The sequence below is a fragment of the Littorina saxatilis genome, linkage group LG3 (assembly GCF_037325665.1).
Source record: "Littorina saxatilis isolate snail1 linkage group LG3, US_GU_Lsax_2.0, whole genome shotgun sequence".
NCBI lineage: Eukaryota > Metazoa > Mollusca > Gastropoda > Littorinimorpha > Littorinidae > Littorina > Littorina saxatilis.
In genome coordinates, this window is record NC_090247.1 from 3,004,062 (window position 1) to 3,026,128 (window position 22,067).

The window sequence follows — 22,067 nt, forward strand, 5'->3', positions numbered from 1 at the left end:
CCCGTTTCTTTTACCTTAACAAACCTGACTTGAATCTCCCTGAATATCTTATCCTAATAATTCGTTGCCTTTCGTGTGCATAGCAAATCTGAGATGGTGCATGCATTGTGATGCTTGTTTATGCCATGTTTTCTGATATACAGTGTTCTTACACCAAAAACCATGTTAAGACTTGTTCTTTTTCTTTCGTTTTGTTTGAAGAGGCACACTCGAAAACTACTAAGTTTGCGTTTTGGGGTTATTTATTTTGTGTCTGTTTCTCTTGATATGCACATGCACCCGGGAGATTGCTTTTATCTGCCAGCACTTTAATCGAGATACTTTCAATGTGCTTCTGTTCAAGAGAGAGAGAGAGAGAGAGAGAGAGAGAGAGAGAGAGAGAGAGAGAGAGAGAGAGAGAGAGAGAGAGAGAGAGAGAGAGAGAGAGAGAGAGAGAGAGAGAGAGAGAGAGAGAGAGAGAGAGAGAGTTTGTAATGACATGCATTCAACAGAAAGCAAGGTAAATTCAATTCACGCTAACTTAAACTTTATTAAAAAATAGAAACAAAGTTCTTGCACGAATATTAACAACAGAAATAACTACACATAACATTAGAAAGGGACTTTTTTCTTTCTTTTCTTTCTTTATTTGGTCGTTTTCAATCGTTCAAGGTTATATCGCGACGGGGAAAGGGGGAAGATGGGATAGAGCCACTTGTTAATTGTTTCTTGTTCACAAAAGCACTAATCAAAAATTGCTCCAGGGGCTTGCAACGTAGTACAATATATGACCTTACTGGGAGAATGCAAGTTTCCAGTACAAAGGACTTAACATTTCTTACATACTGCTTGACTAAAATCTTTACAAACATTGACTTTCTTTCTTTATTTGGTGTTTTACGTCGTTTTCAACCACGAAGGTTATATCGCGACGAGGGAAAGGGGGGAGATGGGATGGGGGAAAGGGGGGAGATGGGATAGAGCCACTTGTTAAGTGTTTCTTGTTCACAAAAGCACTAATCAAAAAATTGCTCCAGGGGCTTGCAACGTAGTACAATATATGACCTTACTGGGAGAATGCAAGTTTCCAGTACAAAGGACTAAACATTTCTTACATACTGCTTGACTAAAATCTTTACAAACATTGACTATATTCTATACAAGAACCACTCAACAAGGGTAAAAGGAGAAACAGAATCCGTTAGTCGCCTCTTACGACATGCGGGGGGCAGAGAAATAAGGATGTGGAAAAGAAGACTTTTGGTAAGTGAAATAAAGGTGATGGATCCAGTCAGGTAGAAATAAGACAACAAGAAAAGAATTGGAAAACTGCAGGGAATAGTAGGGAGAGTTTTCTTCGAAGGAAATATAGGTAAAAGGACTGGTAAGGCAGAAATAAGACAAAAGAAGAGAAGTAAAGGGGTGGGGTAGCTCTGTGGAAACACTCCCGCCGCGTGAAGGCGACCCCATGGGAGCCAAACATTGACTATATTCTATACAAGAAACACTTAACAAGGGTAAAAGGAGAAACAGAATCCGTTAGTCGCCTCTTACGACATGCTGGGGAGCATCGGGTAAATTCTTCCCCCTAACCCGCGGGGGGTTAGAAAGGGACAGACACTAAATTGATGAAATGAAAGATACATTATTTTTCAATGCGATTATCAAATGCCTTAAAAAACGGCACCACAGAGAATGGCCAGCAACTATAATAACCAAAGTAAAAGTAGAAAGGAACAAAGCATCTGCAGATAGATTGGTGAAACAAAAGACATATACAATCTTAAACCAATGGTTCCATAGATTATCATGGCAGGTCATACAGTCCATTTACACACACAAATCTTACAACTGCTACAGTAACACAACATTCTTGCACGACTGCTAACAACATTAAAAATAAAATTAGAAAGGGACAGTCACTTTCTCTATCTGCAGTTAAAATTGGTGAAACAAAAGATACATTATTTCTTAAGGCGACTATCATATATATGCCTTAACGGCATCGCAGACAATGGCCAGCAACAATAAAAACCAAAATAAAAGTAGAAAGGGACATACATCTGCAGTTAAGTTGGTTAACCAAAAGATTAATTATTTCTCAAGATGACTGTCACATGCCCTCACATAATCACAAATATGTTCAGGTTTTCATGTGGGTGGAGGAGCATCCATCCTCTTTAAATGCTACCAAAAATGCAACACCTTCTGTCTGACTTGTGTGCTTTGTCGGGTTTGTATGGGTTGTGGGAGAGTGACCTTTTCGTGCAAAAGCTCTGACAAACAAAGGATTGACCAGTCACTAGTTGGTGGTCTGTCGGCAACACCTGTTTCGTTCCACCGGTTTCTGACAGCCCACTCGCTCGTGATTGGTCAATCCTTTGTTTGTCAGAGCTTTTGCAAGAAAGGGTAACCCGTCCACAACACCAACAAACCCGAAGGAGTTATTTCCAAACATCTATTATTAATATCAATAAGCAAAGGCTAATCAGACCTTCATATAAGGATGAACAAGCTCAAACCAATGGTTCCATAGATTAAGATATCTTGACAGGTCATACAGTCCATTTACACTCACAAATGTAAAAATCTGCTGCAGTAACACAAGCATGGAAATATAGGTACCAGACGTATGTATACCAACATATAACATGCCCACAAAAATCCCATCCTTTCAGACAAAAATCAAGTATTACAAAAATGAAAAGACCACAAACACAACAAAGAAAATCCAAGCCACTTCAACCTCGTCACATTTCAAAACATTGAATTTAACAAGTTTTGAACAGCCATAAGCAAAATTTGACCAGAAAAGTGTTCTGGTCATAATGTCTGACAACAACAGTGAATAACTGTAGAATCTCCCCAAAATCAAGTTCACAGGCACACTTTTCATGACAGCAGTAACTTTTAAACAAGAAGAGCAAACGCTCGATCGAGTCACTTTCGCAGTTCTGAATATTATATGAGGCATCAGATGGACAGGAAGAAATTGCTATTCACAACACAATGAGTCACGTTCACATAAAATTTGAGCCCGGTCACTTTTATAGTTTCCGAGAAAAGCTCAACGTTAAGTTGTGTGTTGCCGAACAGAAAAGGCTAGTTATCTCCCTTGTTTTTCTGATAACGTTCGTAAAAGGCTACAGATGTAAATACTTTGATGTAAAGAATAATCCTACAAAGTTTCAATAACATCCGATGAACTTTGTCAAAGATATAAAATGTCTAATTTTTCCTTTGACGCTGACCTGTGACCTTGAAAAAGGTCAAAGGTCAACGAAACCATCGTTAAAGTGTAGAGGTCATTGGAGGTCACGACTAAACAAAATATGAGCCCGATCGCTTTGATAGTTTCCGAGAAAAGTCCAACGTTAAGGTGGTGTCTACGGCCGGCCGGCCGGACAGACTAACACTGACCGATTACATAGAGTCACTTTTTCTCAAGTGACTCAAAAACCATCACACAACGAGAACAGATTCAATAATCAAGCATAAATCCACAGGCATGAGTGATTATGAAAGTAAATTAGTGTGTGTGTGTGTAACTGTAAGCAGACAACACAGCAGAATATAGCCATAACATTCTGACAGTCTAAAAACATAAAGTTGGAGATAAAAAAGATTCAATCAGATGGTTAATCGTATTCTGATATGGTTAACCTTAAAGACAATGTCTGCAGAGGTCACAAACTGGCACTACTATGACAATCACACTGAATGAATTTAACACACAAGTTGTTACCGAGATTGAAAGTTGACAAAAAATTACACAATCTTAGACAACAACAAAAAAAGACAATCTCAGAGTAGTTCATCTTTTTTCGCGCGTAGGGGGTGGGGGGGTGGTGCAAGGGAGTGGATTGGCACTTTGTGATTGAAATGCTCGGACACACGGACAACGAGAGAGAGAGAGAGAGAGAGAGAGAGAGAGAGAGAGAGAGAGAGAGAGAGAGAGAGAGAGAGAGAGAGAGAGAGAGAGAGAGAGAGAGAGAGAGAGAGAGAGAGAGAGAGAGAGAGAGAGAGAGAGGAGCGAGAGAGAGAGAGAGAGAGAGAGAGAGAGAGAGAGAGAGAGAGAGTTTTGTGTCAATGTGAGCCTGATGTTATTTGTAATGACATGCATTCAAATAATAGCAAGGTAAATTCACGCTAACTTGAACTTAATTCAAAAACAAAATTCTTACACGATTGCTAACAACAACAAAAGTAAAATTAGAAAGGGACAGACACTTTCTCTATCCGCAGTTAAAATTGATGAAAGAAAAGCTTCGACAGTGGTTGTCTGAAGAGAAAAAAGCAGTGGACCATCATTTTTCCACATTTCTGTTAAACAGCAAACTGCCAGGAAAGAGCTGCATAGAAGATGTTCAAGGTAAAGAGCCGAAACTGGCAAAACGCACATGGAAAAACATAAAGGACTTCATTCGTAACAAAATCAAATGATGCTTGTTTTGATGTCTTCCTGGTTCTCAGTTAACTTATCCCAGTTGAGTTTCCTGTTTGATAAGCACTTGTAGCCCAAGTCTTGTCATGGAAGTTTTAGTTTGTGACATCTTCGTCTTTTTTCTGGCCACAGTCCCTGAAAAACAAGGAGCAAATGGTCAGTGGACAAGATATGTATAACTATAAAGTTTTGCAATTTTGTAAGCTTAAATTTTACCCCAATGTCACCTTGAAATTTGACATGGTTCAACCAGACAAGTGTCAGTTCCGACAGACACCAAACCATAAGTATTTGAAGTTTCAAGCCTCTAGGTAAAAACTGTTGAAGAAATTATCAATTTTACATTTTGAAGTAAATCCCGCTGTGAATTTGAAGTCTAATATAAAAAGGTCAGCCATTTCCATCATATTTTGTGGTCATCATCAGTCCCCAGCGGAGGGCAATGTTTAAGAACTGTAGCTTCATTAAATGCACCCTCCTTCCCGTGTGAATAGATGGGGACAAAGTCTCACTTATGTTCACGATTTTACATGGGAAAAGACCATCCCTCAACTTAGTCACATTCCAAACATCAACACCCCGACTGCTTGCTGTATGGAACTTGACTTTTTGATGAATTCATTTGTTGCTGTCACTTTGCAACCTTCATTTATCAAAACTTCCTTCAGTGCATAGAGAGCACCTGGGCTGTTCATGTTTGGCATGCAACCATGTTGGGGGATGGTCTTATCCCTTGAAAAAGCAGGAACACATCCGAGGTCCAACACACGTTTCTTACATTCAAACACAGGACACACATATTTCTGAAGACTTTCTGTTTCTCAACACATTCGCAAAACCTCTCTGATGACCACATGTGTAACTTTCTGATGACCACATGTGTAACTTTCTGCTGACCACCCACACTCTCCACACACCATGTATTAACATTTCTGGTGACAACACACAAGTTTGTTTGTTTGCTTAACGCCCAGCCGACCACGAAGGGCCATATCAGGGCGGTGCTGCTTTGACATATAACGTGCGCCACACACAAGACAGAAGTCGCAGCACAGGCTTCATGTCTCACCCAGTCACATTATTCTGACACCGGACCAACCAGTCCTAGCACTAACCCCATAATGCCAGACGCCAGGCGGAGCAGCCACTAGATTGCCAATTTTAAAGTCTTAGGTATGACCCGGCCGGGGTTTGAACCCACGACCTCCCGATCACGGGGCGGACGCCTTACCACTAGGCCAACCGTGCCGGTCAACACACAAGTGTTTACCTTCAAACACAAGACATTTATAGATACGTAACGTTTCGATGACCTCTCAAACATTCTGCATACAACCACAAGACAGCAATGTACACCGAGTTTTAAAACCTACACAGGTCCTTACCTTTATGAGAAGCATGTTGAGTATCAGAATCCCCATCACGTGCACACCTTGCAGCACAAGCGCCAGATCCTGAACAAAGAATACAAAGAAATAAAATTAGTTTTGTCACTGTGTCTGTTGCCCCCCCACCCCTCCTCCCATATACAATGCAGTCAGGTGGCAGCTAGTCTTCAGTTGGTAACTGTCTGTTGTGCCCCCCCACTCCCCCTTCCCCTCCCCCCCCCCCCCTGGTCACTGTGTTTGTTGTGCCCTCACCCCCGTCTGTCCAATGCAATCGGGTAGCAGTCTGCTATTGGTCACTGTGCCAGTTAGTATTTGAAGTTTAAAGCCTCTAGGTAAAAAAAAAAAAAAGGTAAAAAATTATCAATTTTACATTTTGAAGTAAATCCCGCTGTGAATTTGAAGTTTGATATAAAAAGGTCAGCCATTACGATCATATTTTGTGGTTATCATCAGTCCCCAGCGGAGGGCAATGTTTAAGAACTGCAGCTTCATTAAATGCACCCTCCTTCCCGTGTGAATAGATGGGGAGAAAAGTCTCACTTATGTTCATGCTTTTACATTGGAAAAGACCATCCCTCAACATAGTCACATTCCAAACATCAACACCCCGACTGCTTGCTGTATGGAACTGGATTTTTTGATGAATTCATTTGTTGCTGTCACTTTGCAACCTTCATTTCTCAAAACTTCCTTCAGTGCATAGAGAGCACCTAGCTGGGCTGTTTATGTTTGGCATGCAACCATGTTGGGGGAGCTGATATGGCCCTTCGTGGTCGGCTGGGCGTTAAACAAACACACACATGTTGGGGGAGGGTCTTATCCCTTGAAAAAGCAGGAACACATCCGAGGTCCAACACACGTTTCTTACATTCAAACACAGGACACACATATTTCTGAAGACTTTCTGTTTCACAACACATTTGCAAAACCTCTCTGATGACCACATGTGTAACTTTCTGATGACCACATGTGTAACTTTCTGCTGACCACATGTGTAACTTTCTGCTGACCACCCACGCTCTGTTCACCCCATGTATTAACATTTCTGGTGACAACACACAAGTGTTTACATTCAAACACAAGACATTTATACATACGTAACGTTTCGATGACCTCTCAAACATTCTGCATTCAACCACAAGACATTTATACATACGTAACGTTTCGATGACCTCTCAAACATTCTGCATTCAAACACAAGACATTTATACATACGTAACGTTTCGATGACCTCTCAAACATTCTGCATTCAACCACAAGACAGCAATGTACACTGAGTTTTAAAACCTACACAGGTCCTTACCTTTATGAGAAGCATGTTGATTATCAGAATCCCCATCACGTGCACACCTTGCAGCACAAGCGCCAGATCCTGAACAAAGAATACAAAGAAATAAAATTAGTTTTGTCACTGTGTCTGTTGCCTCCCACCCCTACCATATACAATGCAGTCAGGTGGCAGTCTGTTTTTGGTCACTGTGTTTGTTGTGCCCTCACCCCCGTCTGTCCAATGCAATCGGGTGGCAGTATGCTATTGGTCACTGTGCCAGTTAGTATTTGAAGTTTAAAGCCTCTAGGTTAAAAAAAAAAAGTTACAGAAATTAACAATTTTACATTTTGAAGTCAACCCTTTTGTGACCTTGATATGTAAAGAAGGTCAGTCATTACCATCATACTTTCTGGATATTATCAGTCCCCAGCAGAGTGCAATGTTTAAGAACTGCAGCTTCATTAAATGCACCCTCCTTCCCGTGTGAATAGATGGGGACAAAGTCTCACTTATGTTCATGGTTTTACATTGGAAAAGACCATCCCTCAACTTAGTCACATTCCAAACATCAACACACCGACTGCTTGCTGTATGGAACTGGATTTTTTGATGAATTCATTTGTTGCTGTCACTTTGCACCCTTCATTTCTCAAAACTTCCTTCAGTGCGCATGCATAGAGAGCACCTGGGCTGTTCATGTTTGGCATGCAACCATGTTGGGGGAGGGTCTTATCCCTTGAAAAAGCAGGAACACATCCGAGGTCCAACACACGTTTCTTACATTCAAACACAGGACACACATATTTCTGAAGACTTTCTGTTTCACAACACATTTGCAAAACCTCTCTGATGACCACATGTGTAACTTTCTGATGACCACATGTGTAACTTTCTGCTGACCACCCACGCTCTGTTCACCCCATGTATTAACATTTCTGGTGACAACACACAAGTGTTTACATTCAAACACAAGACATTTATACATAAGTAACGTTTCGATGACCTCTCAAACATTCTGCATACAACCACAAGACATTTATACATACGTAAGGTCTCGATGACCTCTCAAACATTCTGCATTCAAACACAAGACATTTATACATAAGTAACGTTTCGATGACCACTCAAACATTCTGCATTCAACCACAAGACAGCTATGTACACTGAGTTTCAAAACCTACACAGGTCCTTACCTTTATGAGAAGCATGTTGATTATCAGAATCCCCATCACGTGCACACCTTGCAGCACAAGCGCCAGATCCTGAACAAAGAAAAAAAATTAGTTTTGTCACTGTGACTGCTTGATGCTGGAATTTTTGATGAATTAATTTAACAAATGAGCACATCCGTTTACAATATTAATTCATAAAAAAATGCCTGCAGTACAGAAAGAGCAGCCAGGCGTCTTCATTGTGGGTATGTGACCATGTTGGGGGATGGTCTCATCTCGGACACATGTATGTGACCCAATCTGTTCACACGAGAGGGAGTGTTCCTTTTTGAGTTGTGCATTTTGAACAGTTCCAAACAATGTTGTTGTTAAAAGCTTGTATAAAACAATCAAAGTTCTTGAAAGGTTTCTCCTCAGCATCCAGTTTTTCAAAACCTGCAATCATTCCCCCAAAGTTGTAAGATCACAACGTCAGGTCTAGTGCGAAACATCTGTCGTAAGTAGTTGGATCCGGCGCCACAAGGCAAACTCCTCAGCATCCATAGGTTCTGAAAACCTGAAATCATTTCCCCCAAGTTGTAAGATCACAATGTCAGGTCTAGTGCGAAACATCTGTCGTAAGTAGTTGGATCCGGCGCCATTTTTTCCCAACCAATTGCTGGACGCGTAAGCCTCCCCTGCCAACAATGTTAACGTACATTTGGCTATCAAGTTTGAAATCAGGACGCATGCGAGGATCGCATCCCGACTCAATGCATTCCCGCAAACGTCTGCAAATGGGATGACCAAAAACCAATGCTTGTAACATCGCAAAAAAAACAACAACACAGAATTAAAAATGTTCACCAAATCCAAAAATCTTGCACCGCCGCCAACTGCTTTCTCCCTGTAATAGTCAATGTCAGATGTAATTTATTGGTAGATTTGTCTCCATTAACTCTACTAGTCATAAGCAACCACACATGGTCTTAGTCTACCATCCATGACTGACCGCACTGAAATTTCTTACAGCTGCTACATGTCATCAGCACACACCCGGCTGTGACTCCATAGCACACACACATGCTCTGAGTCTATGACCAACCGCCCTGAAATTTCTTATCGCTAATACCTGGTCTCATGTCATCAGCACACACACCGGTTGCGACTCCATAGCACACACATATGCTCTGAATCTATGACCAACCGCCCTGAAATTTCTTATCGCTATACCTGGTCTCATGTGACATGTCATCAGCACACACACCGGCTGTGACTCCATAGCACACACACATGCTCTGAGTCTATGACCAACCGCCATGAAATTTCTTATCGCTATACCTGGTCTCATGTCATCAGCACACACACCGGCTGTGACTTCATAGCACACACACATGCTCTGAATCTATGACCAACCGCCCTGAAATTTCTTATCGCTAATACCTGGTCTCATGTCATAGCACACACACATGCTCTGAATCTATGACCAACCGCCCTGAAATTTCTTATCGCTATACCTGGTCTCATGTCATCAGCACACACACCGGGCTGACTGACTTCATAGCACACACACATGCTCTGAGTCTATGACCGACCGCCCTGAAATTTTTTATCGCTAATACCTGGTCTCATGTCATCAGCACACACACCGGCTGTGACTCCATAGCACACACACATGCTCTGAGTCTATGACCGACCGCCCTGAAATTTCGTATCGCTAATACCTGGTCTCATGTTATCAGCACACACACCGGCTGTGACTCCATAGCACACACACATGCTCTGAGTCTATGACCGACCGCCCTGAAATTTCGTATCGCTAATACCTGGTCTCCTGTCATCAGCACACACACCGGCTGTGACTCCATAGCACACACACATGCTCTGAGTCTATGACCGACCGCCCTGAAATTTCGTATCGCTAATACCTGGTCTCATGTCATCAGCACACACACAGTCTGTGACTCCATAGCACACACACATGCCCCGAGTCTATGACCGACCGCCCTCAACAAAATCAACAACACAGTCGAGTGACTGATCATATGGTCGGCAGCCTCACATAGTCACAAAGATTTGTTATCTTCCAGCTTCCGACCCCCTTCCTGGACACCTTGCACATGCATTGCTGAAATCCAAAGTGATTATCCACTAGACCATCCCTCTCAGCGAACTCGCTAAGTCTTCACACAAACGAATGACCGTACACCATGATATCCACACTTGCAGGGTGACCCAGATTCCGCTGATCTAGCCATTGATTGTTTTCGGACGAAGACCTGGAGTTATGCTCAACGCTAACTACACTGATCAACCACAGTTTTTCCCGAAAAAATTGTGTCAGTCACCCCTAAACCTTACGAGGTTTTACTTGACCACATAAAAACATCAAATTCAGTACTTATTCCTTCGAACCAAGTCGAATCTCCCCTTCGATGAAAACTTGTCAGTGTTGTAGCGTCCCTTTTGAGAAGTGGCCTTGACCCTTGATAGTGAATCTATCATGACAAGAAAGGTGGACTAGGCCAGTGGACTCAAAATAAAGTGGGTTCGGTCTTGGGACCTGTAACTAAACTCCTCAACTTAAATTTCATTTATAGCTTACATATACATTTATTCTCTCTCACATCAGTTAAGACAACACATTCTTATCGACTGTCATAAAGCAAGCAAATGGTCATCATAACCTGTGCATTACATGTACTTTACTGTGAGAAAGGAACATACCAGACTCTTGTTGCTTGAATGATGTTGCCTGATTGGTTGGGGCGCCATCTTCATCATTATCATCGTCGTCTTCATCATCCAGAACTGTGACATACACATACAATCTGACAGTGATATAATATAAAAGACAATGAAATCACAATCATTATGTGAACTGAAAAGATAATGGTTTCGACAACTTAGAACAGAACTTCTTTGTTTTACCAATTGTGAGGTCAATGTCAACTGTATCGTGCATGTTTACAACATTGCTGTTTTCAATTGCTTCATGATTTTTTTCCGGATTGTTTATTTTGATTTTGGCACTATTGTGTTCAGGAAACTCTGTTCTTCCTCTTGTCTTGATGCCACTGTATAATTTGACACAGTATGAATGATACATTTAGAATCAAAAGCTCAATCCTGTAACTAGTTTAAAGGCACAGTAAGCCTCTCGTAAACCATCAAAGATACCGTCAGGCTTTTACACACAGTACAAACACCCTTCCATTTGAACGCTCACCGAACAGGAACATCCTAGGTGCGAGCAATTTTCAAATTATTCTTTGACAATCGGACGCCTCATTTTGGCACTTGCCCTAACTTTTAAAATCAAAATGATAAATTGACAGCTTATTACACAAACATTCTTAAATAATAAAAGAATTCTTTTTTCATCAAGACAAGATCAGTACAATTCGAAGTTTTAAAAGTTTGAAAAAAGAAAAGCCCGGAAGCAGGGTCACGCAAAGGTCGTGGTTCTCGTAGCAGACGACGGTTTATGCCTATCGCCAGTTCCTCTGATCAGTCAAAAGCCATCGCTAGAGTTCTTGTGAATCACAGCCATTTGTTTCGTACAGATTCAGAGGTACATAATAACGTGCAATTGCAGATAAGCTTACAGCGAGTGGCATTCAAATTACAAACTGACGACTACATTGTAAAAAAAGGCAACTGGATCACAGGGGTTCACGATGGCTCAACCGCAACACGGTGGCCTAGTGGTAAGGCGTCCGCCCAGTGAGCAGGAGGTCGTGGGTTCGAATCCCGGCTTTAAAATTGGCAATCTAGTGGCTGCTCCGCCTGGCGTCTGGCATTATGGGGTTAGTGCTAGGACTGGTTGGTCCGGTGTCAGAATAATGTGACTGGGTGAGACATGAAGCCTGTGCTGCGACTTCTGTGTGGCGCACGTAAAATATCAAAGCAGCACCGCCCTGATATAACCCTTCGCGGTGGACTGAGCGTAAAGCAAACAAACAAACGAACGATGGCTCAGGGGTAAGATAAACCATGCAAAAATAAATTCTTTGAAAATTGCTCGCTCTTTACGTAGGGCACCTAAGATGTTCCCGTTCGGTGAGCGTTCAAATGGAAGGGTGTTTGTACTGTGTGAAAGCCCGACAGTATCTGTGATGGTTTACGGGAGGCTTACTGTGCCTTTAAGTCCCAGTCTGAGCTTCGTCGCACTTGTTAAAATAGTGTTACCTTACGTTTTATCTACACAAAAATAGTTATCAAAAAACAGGCATGTACTGCACCTTTCTGATTATTCCCTGAAATATGGGATTGTCACTGCACATACACCAATGAAATTTGTTTTACATGTTAATTATGATAAATTACTGAATACAGTTGAACCCCCTTTTTACGACCTCCAAATATCGGAGAAAAGCAGATCTTAAAAAAGAGGGAGTCTTAAAATGGAGGTGAATTTACAGAGGTTATGAAGCGAAAATCTTAAAAGGGAGCGAGTCTTATATTGGGGGATCTTAAAAGGGGCGTTCCATTGTGTATGTATGTAGTTGAATTTGACTCTTACCGTCGTCAGCGGAAACTGTGATGTCGTGTCATCCAGTGTCTTCCCACGAATGGTTGAGAGATCACCCTTTTCCAGTGCCAGCAGCAACTTGGAGACCTTTGCAACCTGGTACGTCTGTTGTGGGAGGCGATAGAATTCCCTGTGTATTCGTACGTCGTGACCCATGAAGTCAGCCAAAACATCAGAACAGAGTTTCCTGAACACAATGGTGCCAAAATTGAAATAAACAATCCACAAACAACACATGAAACAATTGAAAACAGCAACTGAACTGTTGTAAACATGCATGATAAAGTTGTCATTAACCTTACAAATGGCAAAAGAAGTTCTGTTCTCAGTTGTCGGAAACCCCCTTTTCAGTTCACATAATGGTTGCAATTTTATTGTCTTTTACTGTTTTTGATTAGGAAAGCTTCATGGAGAAAGCTTTCTCCCACTACCAGTGTCGCCCACACACCCTGAGCCGAATGCATGTGTGGGCGACACTGGTAGTGGGAGAAAGCTTTCTTCCTGTATGCAAAATGTAACATACCATTCCAGGTACTCTTTCCTCATTTGGGTCATCAGACTCGACCTGAGCAGCTGCCTTGTCCCTGTTGATCACACCCCTGAGAATAGAAATAGAAACAATGCTATTACATGTCACTGTAGCGGAAAATATATCCTCAGCATCTAGAAAATAAATACTCAGCCCGTAATTGTTGTCTGATATTTTGAAAATTACAGAAGCAAACAAAATGACAAACAGTATGACATTCAGAGCAATCATGGGCTACAAACAATGTTCAACTGCTTTAAATAGTTACATGGTTGTACCTCAATACCCGCCCGTGACTGGTAATCAGGCATGAGCAATATCGGTCGCCCACTTGCCACCAGAAATGTGTGGGCGAGTAGAAAGTCTTATAATGATCGCCCACTTGGCGAGTGAAAACTTTGGGTCTGTGGTATTATCATTTTCCGAGTGACGATTGTCTGTTGTGAAGCACATTGTCATCTATGACTGCTAAAATATTGGATGTGATCCGTTCGGAGCTCCAGTTCGAGCTGATCGGGAAATTCTCTTGTGTGACCATGAACCAATCAGAATAACCAGAACCGGATTTCGGGGTAAAATACTTGGATGACTGCCAGCCCCCAAAGAAAAAAGCCAAACCAGAAGGAACGGAGTCCAAGAGACTGAAAAAGTATGACTCCGGACAGAGGAAGCGTACCTTCGAGGCAGACTGGACACAATCTAACTCTGGTTAGCAGAGAGACTGGCTAAGCTATGGTCGGGAGAAAAAACACGTCATGTGTACTGCTTGCGAAATGCATGGCGCTTCTATTCTAAGAGAGTAAGAAGCCATTCGTTGTTGGTATGAACAAATTTAAGCCAGAAAACATACGTGCACACGAAACATCAAAGTCTCACCAACAAAACACCAAAAAATGGGTAACCTCAAACAAAAAGGTCGAAGACACCGAGGGGGGACACGCTATGCACCAGCTAACGCAAGACCAGCGTGCTCATGTCACTCAACTGCTGATGCGATAAGTACAGGCGCTTGCAAAGACTTGTTCGCCTTTCACCACGTTTGAATGAATGGAATCGTTTTGTTCTTTGGTAATTTATTTTTGTGGGCGAGTGAATTTCAAAATTAACTAGCCCACAAGGCGAGTGAAAATGTTGGAACTTGCTCATGCCTGCTGGTATCTCTAGTGTGGAGACCCACTTATTTGTTTTTTTAACTGAATTGGCAGAACATAATTATACCATATGAGGCAATCGTTTGTGTGATCATATAGTGCTAGCATTTTAGGCCCGTCTGGCTGGTGTCTCAAAAAGATATGGTACACCCCTGTAGTTATCATTAGTATTTAAAATGTGAACAAGGGATTTTTTTTAAATGTTCTGTTTTGGTCTTGAATAAATTGACACTGCATAGTCACTTTAACTTTAAGTGTATTCAATATTTAAAGTGAACTATACAGATTTGACAGTGACAGATTCATGACTTCTGCTTTGCAAGCCTTCGCGTTTTATTCAGAGAACAAGATTTAAATTCAAACAATTTACAAAAATAGAAGTAACCTACAGTTAGCAAAAACAAACATGAACTTGTGAAGATGCTTACTTATTTCTCAGATGATCGAACAATGCCCTTGCTGTCAGTTCTGTCTTCGCCATGTTGACAGCTACGTGAGCTAGGCCACTGATTCAGTCTGAAACATATATATATATATATAAAACATCAGAAATTGTGAAAGAAACAATTGAAAGTCAGCAGAGACTTTCTTCCGAGATTTGTTAAAATCTCTTAATAGCAGAGGAAGAGAGAGAAATAAGTATCCCTTCACAGACAGCCTATTGGGAGCATCAGACCCTCCTCAAGGAGATATATATATAATGAAAATAACAACTACAGCAACAATAATAGAAACGCTTTAAGAAGTGTACCTTAACACGAATGACCTCAGCATGAATCCAGAATACTTTCGCTCTGAAACTTTGCTGACTTTGCAAATTGCATTATGATAATGATATTAAAGTTGTTCAGTTCATTCCAATTCTTTTCCTCATCAAGATATTGCATTTAGCGAACGCCTCTCCTGGTCACTTGTTTGATTTCGTTTCACATGTTGTTTTACTATGTGTATATATACTCTGAGTGCGAACATCATTCCAACAGTTAGCTTTGAAAGTCATCTTAGAAACAAGAAAACAGTGCCAGTGGCGCGCACCGCGTTGGCTTCCATGAGACGTAGAGTAGACCAGTACCAGTAGCCAGGCAGAAAACCCCGGAGCACCGACAATACTAAACAACACCGGGTTAGAAAAGCATAAACATGGTCAAAATATAAGTCAGGGTATGATACTGCTCTCCTGTATTCAGAAATAACCAAATAATTCTACACAAATACCTTCAGAACTGTGCATGAGAGTGGACGAATCGATTGAAAAACGCAGTCCGCCATCTTTTCCGAGAGAGGACGTGACGTCACACTATTGAAACGAAGCAAACTCCAATCGAACGCTGACACACACCGACACACACAGTTTTTCAACGCGAAATGCGCCACCGTGGACCCAAACATCTATACACATGTGTATCGAGTTTAGGTGACTCCAAAAGTTTTTAACACCATCGGCACAAATTCCCTCCCCTGAATCCGAAAAAGTCGGCGATACGTTCTGGTGACGTCGGCAGTTTTAGACAGGTCGGCTGTATACGGGTGTGTTTTGTCACTTTTGTCGGCAGAAGTGTCAAAACACATGCACACACTCACACATACACACACACACACACACACACACACACACACACACACAGAAGGACGGACGGACGGACCGACGGACATTTCTTTTATTTTCTCTTTGTATTTTGATATGTTTCTTTAGTGTCCTCTTGTGCTTCAAATAATGTTCTCGTCGAACCGAAACAGATAAATGTGAAGCCTTTTTTTAATCAGTCTGACTTGCTCACTAATTTGTATCATTCGGGCGAAGTGGCGCAGTGCCCGTGGTAAGACGTCGGCCTCCTAATCGGGGGGGTCGTCAGTTCGAATCCCGGTCGCTGCCGCCTGGTGGGTTAAGAGTGAAGATTTTTCCGATCTCCCATGTCAACTTATGTGCAGACCTGCCAGTGACTTAACCCCCTTCGTGTGTACACGCAAGCACTAGACCAAGTGTCGCACGGAACAGATCCTGTAATCCATGTCGGAGTTCGGTGGGTTATGGAAACACGAAAATACCCAGCGTGCCTATACCCAACGAAAGCGGAGTGAAGCTGACTATGGGGAACCCAAATGGGCAAACGAGCTCACACGTCACCAGAATTTCTGGAATGCTGTAGAAGAAGTATCATGCTATTTTGAAGTATAGGAGCCTTTTTACATTTAGTCAAGTTTTGACTAAATGTTTTAACATAGAGGGGGAATCAAAACGAGGGTCGTGGTGTATGTGTGTGTGTGTCTGTCTGTCTGTGCGTGTGTGTGTGTGTAGAGCGATTCAGACCAAACTACTGGACCGATCTTTATGAAATTTTTCATGAGAGTTCCTGGGTATAATATCCCCGAACGGGGTTTTCATTTTTTTGATAAATGTCTTTGATGACGTCATATCCGGCTTTTCGTAAAAGTTGAGGCGGCACTGTCACGCTCTCATTTTTCAACCAAATTGGTTGAAATTTTGGTCAAGTAGTCTTCGACGAAGCCCGGACTTCGGTCTTGCATTTCAGCTTGGTGGCTCAAAAATTAATATGACTTTGGTCATTAAAAATCAGAAAATTGTAAGAAAAAAAAAATTATAAAACGATCCAACTTTACGTTCATCTTATTCTCCATCATTTGCTGATTCCAAAAACATAAAAATATGTTATATTTGGATTAAAATCAAGCTCTGAAAATTAAATATATAAAAATTATTATCAAAATTAAATTGTCGAAATCAATTTAAAAACACTTTCATCTTATTCCTTGTCGGTTCCTGATTCCAAAAACATATAGATATGATATGTTTGGATTAAAAACACGCTCAGAAAGTTAAAACAAAGAGAGGTACAGAAAAGCCTGCAATCCTTCTTCGCGCAACTACTACCCCGCTCTTCTTGTCAATTTCACTGCCTTTGCCGTGAGCGGTGGACTGACGATGCTACGAGTGTACGGTCTTGCTGCGTTGCATTGCGTTTAGTTTCATTCTGTGAGTTCGACAGCTACTTGACTAAATGTTGTATTTTCGCCTCACGCGACTTTTTTTTTTATTTTTTTTTTTTTAACTGTGATTAGCCTCTTTACTGGTCCACATGGGCCCTTGATAAGGACCAGTTGTGAATGTTCTGTATTCATTTTTGGATGAATTTCTATCAAACCTAGTTTGCTCCAATTAGGCCTAAAGGCTAGCTAAAGAGAGTAAAACTACCAAACACTATATTAAACTTCTTCGCAAGAGTACAAGCTACTTATCAGCGTGAAGCTAAAGACATCCATATTAGGGGCATATATCCTCCACTTCAATCAATCAATCAATATGAGGCGTATCGCGCGTATTCCGTGGGTACAGTTCTAAGCGCAGGGATTTTTTATTTATTTTATTGTTATTTTTTTTGTATGCAATTTATATCGCGCACATATTCAAGGCGCAGGGATTTATTTATGCCGTGTGAGATGGAATTTGTTTTTTACACAATACATCACGCATTCACATCGGCCAGCAGATCGCAGCCATTTCGGCGCATATCCTGCTTTTCACGGCCTATTAATCCAAGTCACACGGGTATTTTGGTGGACATTTTTATTTATGCCTATTCAATTTTGTCAATCGTGGGATCTTTATAACGTGCACACTCCACTTGCAGTAAGTAAACATTTCTGAAACCTCCATCGATCCTGTTTCGAGACACCAATGTCACAGAGTCGTCTGTTATGTTATAGAAACACCTTACCTGCTTCTTGAGCGACTGGCAAGGACGGGAAAGTAGGTCATCCATGGGAGGGGGGGGGGGGGGGTCTTAAATCATTATCGCCATTCAAATTAGTAAAATAAACAGGATGTTATTTCTTAGAGCAATGTCCTATGCAGTATACCCCGAACTCGTCAAACAAGTTTAGGATGGGGGAGGGGGTTGCGATCGGGAGAAGGGATGGGGGTATCGGTTGAAAGAGGTATGGTAAGGAGGGGGGGGGGGGGGGGGGGGGACTTTCACAAGTATTATACTTTAAAGCTGTGGTGTATTTATGACTTTCCGGGGCTAGGAGGTTGAAAAGTTGGGACAAAATCATGTACAGATTTCTGTACAGCAAACACTACCCGAAACCCCACCTATACGGCGTGTATGACCTTGAGAGCTTCAGTCAACGCTTGAATTTTACAGTGGTAACATCCGGTTTGCTCTCGCAGAGCTGAGCATATTTGTCAAGAAGGATCGAGCAGAAAAAATAAACGACTTGGCAGGGATTCGAACTCAAGGCCTCGGGGCCTCGAAATGTCGGGTCCGATGTTTGAACCGCTAGGCCACTTCACCAGTGTTGTCAAAGATAAAAAAATTGATAATTTTATATCATTCTACGCTTCAATTACCATTCATGCGTTGCAAAAACGTAAAAATTGACATTAATATTTGCCTTTATTTGCAAACATGTTTTACGGAATCGCAGTACATGTTTACACCGTCATGCTACACGACATTCGCGCCATGCAAATAGCTGCGATATCTCTATTTACAACATGCAAGAAAATGACAAGAACAGTAATTCGGAATCTCTCCAAAGCTCTGTGCAGTTGAAACCAGACAGCTAAGAAATAGTTATACATGTATTCACTTCTGAACAACGGGCGGATAGAGATATAAATCATGCTGCTTCAAGAATAACATAACATGAATTCATATCAATGTTTTTCCTGCTTTTTCTCAATTGGCGCAGTAGCCTAGTGGTTAGGACATGAGACACGAAGTCTCGAGGTCGAGAGTTCGAATCTTCGCCGGGGCGTTTATTTTTTCCCCTTGATCTCTCTTGAAGATAAAATATGATCAGTCTTGAGAGAGCAAACCGGATGTTATCCCTGCAAAATTCAAGCGTTGACTGGAGCTCTCAAGGTCATACACGCCGCATCGGTGGGGTTTCGGGTAGCGTTTGCTGAACAGAATTCTGTACATGATTGTGTCCCTATTTTTCAACCTCGTAGCCCCGGAAAGTCATAAATAGACCACAGCTTTAATAAACTACACACAATCAGTCATCCGTCGAATAGAATGTAAGGCCCAGGCTCACAGCATGAAACCTGCATGGTAAACTCCTTAAACCTGAGCAACAAACCCGCACAGCTGCTTTCATATGCGTGCAAGGAGTGAACTGAACAGTGTGCACTCTAACTTGCTTTCCTTCGGCTAGGAATAAGAAGACACCTCTTGCGTAGTTGTGTGTGTGTGTGGTGTGTGTGGTGTGTGTATGTGTGTGTGTATGATAACGATCTGCTATTTGCCGTATAACTGCCAACTGGAGACTGCCTACGTGTGTGCGGTAACTTAACGCAATTCCACGCGAAAAACGTGCTGACCTAATCCACAGAAGCAGGCAGAGAGAGCACAGTCGTTGGGCCTTCCTCCTTTCAATGTTTTGTACTGCTCTTGTACAGCCAGTCCTCCGTTTCTTAGACGCTAGATTTGACGAGTGTGGCGAGGAATTAGTGTTTCTTAGGCAATTCTCGCCGCGAGCTGAACTGAACTGCACTGAACTTTATTTTACAAGGACACACACACATTGACCCCAGAGTACCAGAGAAACAAGTCTAATCCGTAGACAGAGAAACAAACAGAGAAACAAACTAACAAACAAAGTTCTTTACTGGCTCTTTTGAGAATAACGGTGGTAATAATTATACACAAAAAAAGAGAAAACAATCTAGTTCATGTATGTACATGTAGTACACACACGTTGCAGTTCACGACACCTTGTTTACTTATGTGATTATCTAACACGTTGGTAGATCATAAAGAGGGATGCAATTCGTCAACGATCGACTATTTTAACCTCGAACAAAACAATGCATTTTTACGATTTTTGTAGCGTGTTTGCATGCAATCAAGAGTCACTTCATCCTTACCCCGTATCACACACTTTATGAGGAGGTAAAAATAAGACAGCAACTACAAACTATGCACTAATCGAACAGCCATAAAGTTTCCTCCGCAAATCTGCTTTTACTTTTGACGTGCTATACATGTATCTGGTTAATATTTTACAGCAGTTTAAAAACGACATAAAATTGCTGGAAGCAGTTGGCACTAAATACAGAGATGCTCTGCAAATGTGTAAAATCTGTGTATGATCTGAAAATGGATATTACAATGGATCTGGAATTTGTGTGAAACAGGTCTCGTTGTCCACACCTATATATATCGCAGCAATATGAGGACAACTTGCAAATTAATGTTTAGTGGGGTGCAGCAATTTGCGGACGTCCGTCACTATATTGCAGCAATTTGCGGACCAAAGACCGCCTATTTGGGGACGTCCGCAAATAGTCGCTTTTTTTGGCCGATGTCCGCAAATTGCTGCGATATAGCGACGGACGACCCCATTTGGTCCTAGTTGGTCCGCATATTGCGGTAAATTCACAAACACACACTCACACACACACACACACACACACACACACACACACACATTATAATCCCCCCTCCCGAATCCCCTCCCCCATTCTCCACCCGATAGCTCCTCTTTGTCTCACTCTCTCCTCCTTACAAATTATAACAATTTGATACGTTCATCTTTAATCCACCCCCCTCCCCGAATCAACTCCCTATTCTCCACCCGATAGCTCCTCTTTGTCTCGCTCTCTCCCCCGGTGTGACGTTTTCATCTTTCGCCGTGTTGATATTTCGCTTCTCGGCCTCGTTGATCTAGTATAAACTCTACACTGAACAAAAAAACACCCTTCGATAGTACTGATGAGCGACCTTGTGTACCTTACATTCATGGGGCCAAATTTGTCCAACCAATTTGTTTTATTTAACTTAGAAATTTGATTCATCCTAAAATGTTTCTTTCTTAATCAAGGGACGTAACCACTCAGTACACGTTTTCGAAGAATTCGATTTTGGGGTTGAAATCTATTAAATTTTACCACCAATTTTCTTCACATGCAAGAAACTGACATGCTTTTCGTCCTTAAATAATTTCACTTCTTAATTTTACCAGGAAACAACATTTCAGTCTTGAGTATATGTCGAGGGGGAAATATGTACACAGGCGAAAGATGAAATCGTGACCGGCAGGGTATCTCGGCTGCCTACTTGAGTGAGTAACAGAACAGGTCGACAAAAGACAGTCAAGTATGTAATGAGCCAATGTGTCAAGTTCTGAATTCTTCTCATACCACTGTCCCCTGGGCAGATTCACTTGAACTTGAAGCAGCTTGTCTGGATACATCGTCCTCCCTCAAGATCGTAAAATGCCCAATTAAGTACTTGAGATATCAATGGCCGCCCCCGCTTTCAGTCTCATGCACTGAGCTAGTCTGATTAAACAGCTGGATCTGGATCTGGATGTAGTACATTGCAGTAGCCAATAATGGCTGTCGTCGCAATGGGCGAGAGAGCGCAGCGTGACGGAGTTTAAAAACTTTCTATACATGCATGCCCTTCCAGGTTGGTGGTGTCAACTGCTGGAATTTGGGCAGTGTTTAAAAGCAGGATAAAAACACCTGGCGGTGCGCCTATGGTGGTGGGGCCCTGCCAACACCTGATGTAAATGTGTTGGCAGTTGCTGAATGTACCACGGAGTCTTGTAGGCGGTTCCATTCAGTCGGCGTCCTGACAAAAAAAGAGTT

General features: G+C 41.8%; 1 protein-coding gene and 1 long non-coding RNA gene across 4 annotated transcripts in view; both read right to left on the reverse strand.

Annotated features, from left to right (window-relative positions):
• Positions 1 to 22,067, reverse strand: part of LOC138961396 (uncharacterized) — a 31,252-nt gene that overhangs the window by 7,832 nt on the left and 1,353 nt on the right. The gene's annotated exons all lie outside the window — the stretch shown is intronic.
• On the reverse strand, positions 4,017 to 18,052 carry LOC138961395 (uncharacterized). Of its 3 annotated transcripts, XM_070333010.1 has the most exons (9): positions 15,662 to 18,050; positions 14,875 to 14,962; positions 13,290 to 13,365; positions 12,758 to 12,953; positions 10,960 to 11,043; positions 8,275 to 8,343; positions 7,115 to 7,183; positions 5,809 to 5,877; positions 4,017 to 4,558 (listed from the first exon to the last, which is right to left on the reverse strand). In XM_070333010.1, the coding sequence occupies exons 3-9, from the start codon at positions 13,319 to 13,321 to the stop codon at positions 4,508 to 4,510; spliced, it is 570 nt and encodes a 189-aa protein (XP_070189111.1). In that variant the 5' UTR covers positions 13,322 to 13,365; positions 14,875 to 14,962; positions 15,662 to 18,050; the 3' UTR covers positions 4,017 to 4,507. The 3 variants fall into 3 exon arrangements, with proteins under 3 accessions (XP_070189111.1, XP_070189110.1, XP_070189112.1); XM_070333009.1 differs by having other exon boundaries at positions 14,875 to 18,052; XM_070333011.1 differs by lacking the exon at positions 7,115 to 7,183 and having other exon boundaries at positions 14,875 to 18,052.

Coding starts and splice junctions, on each gene's coding strand:
- LOC138961395 (XM_070333009.1), bottom strand. CDS start 13,321: ATGACCCAAATGAGGAAAGAGTACCTGGAATG. Junction 12,954..13,289: donor AGGAAAGAGTACCTGGAATG/GTATGTTACATT, acceptor CATTGTGTTCAG/GAAACTCTGTTCTGATGTTT. Junction 5,878..7,114: donor TCAACATGCTTCTCATAAAG/GTAAGGACCTGT, acceptor TTCTTTGTTCAG/GATCTGGCGCTTGTGCTGCA.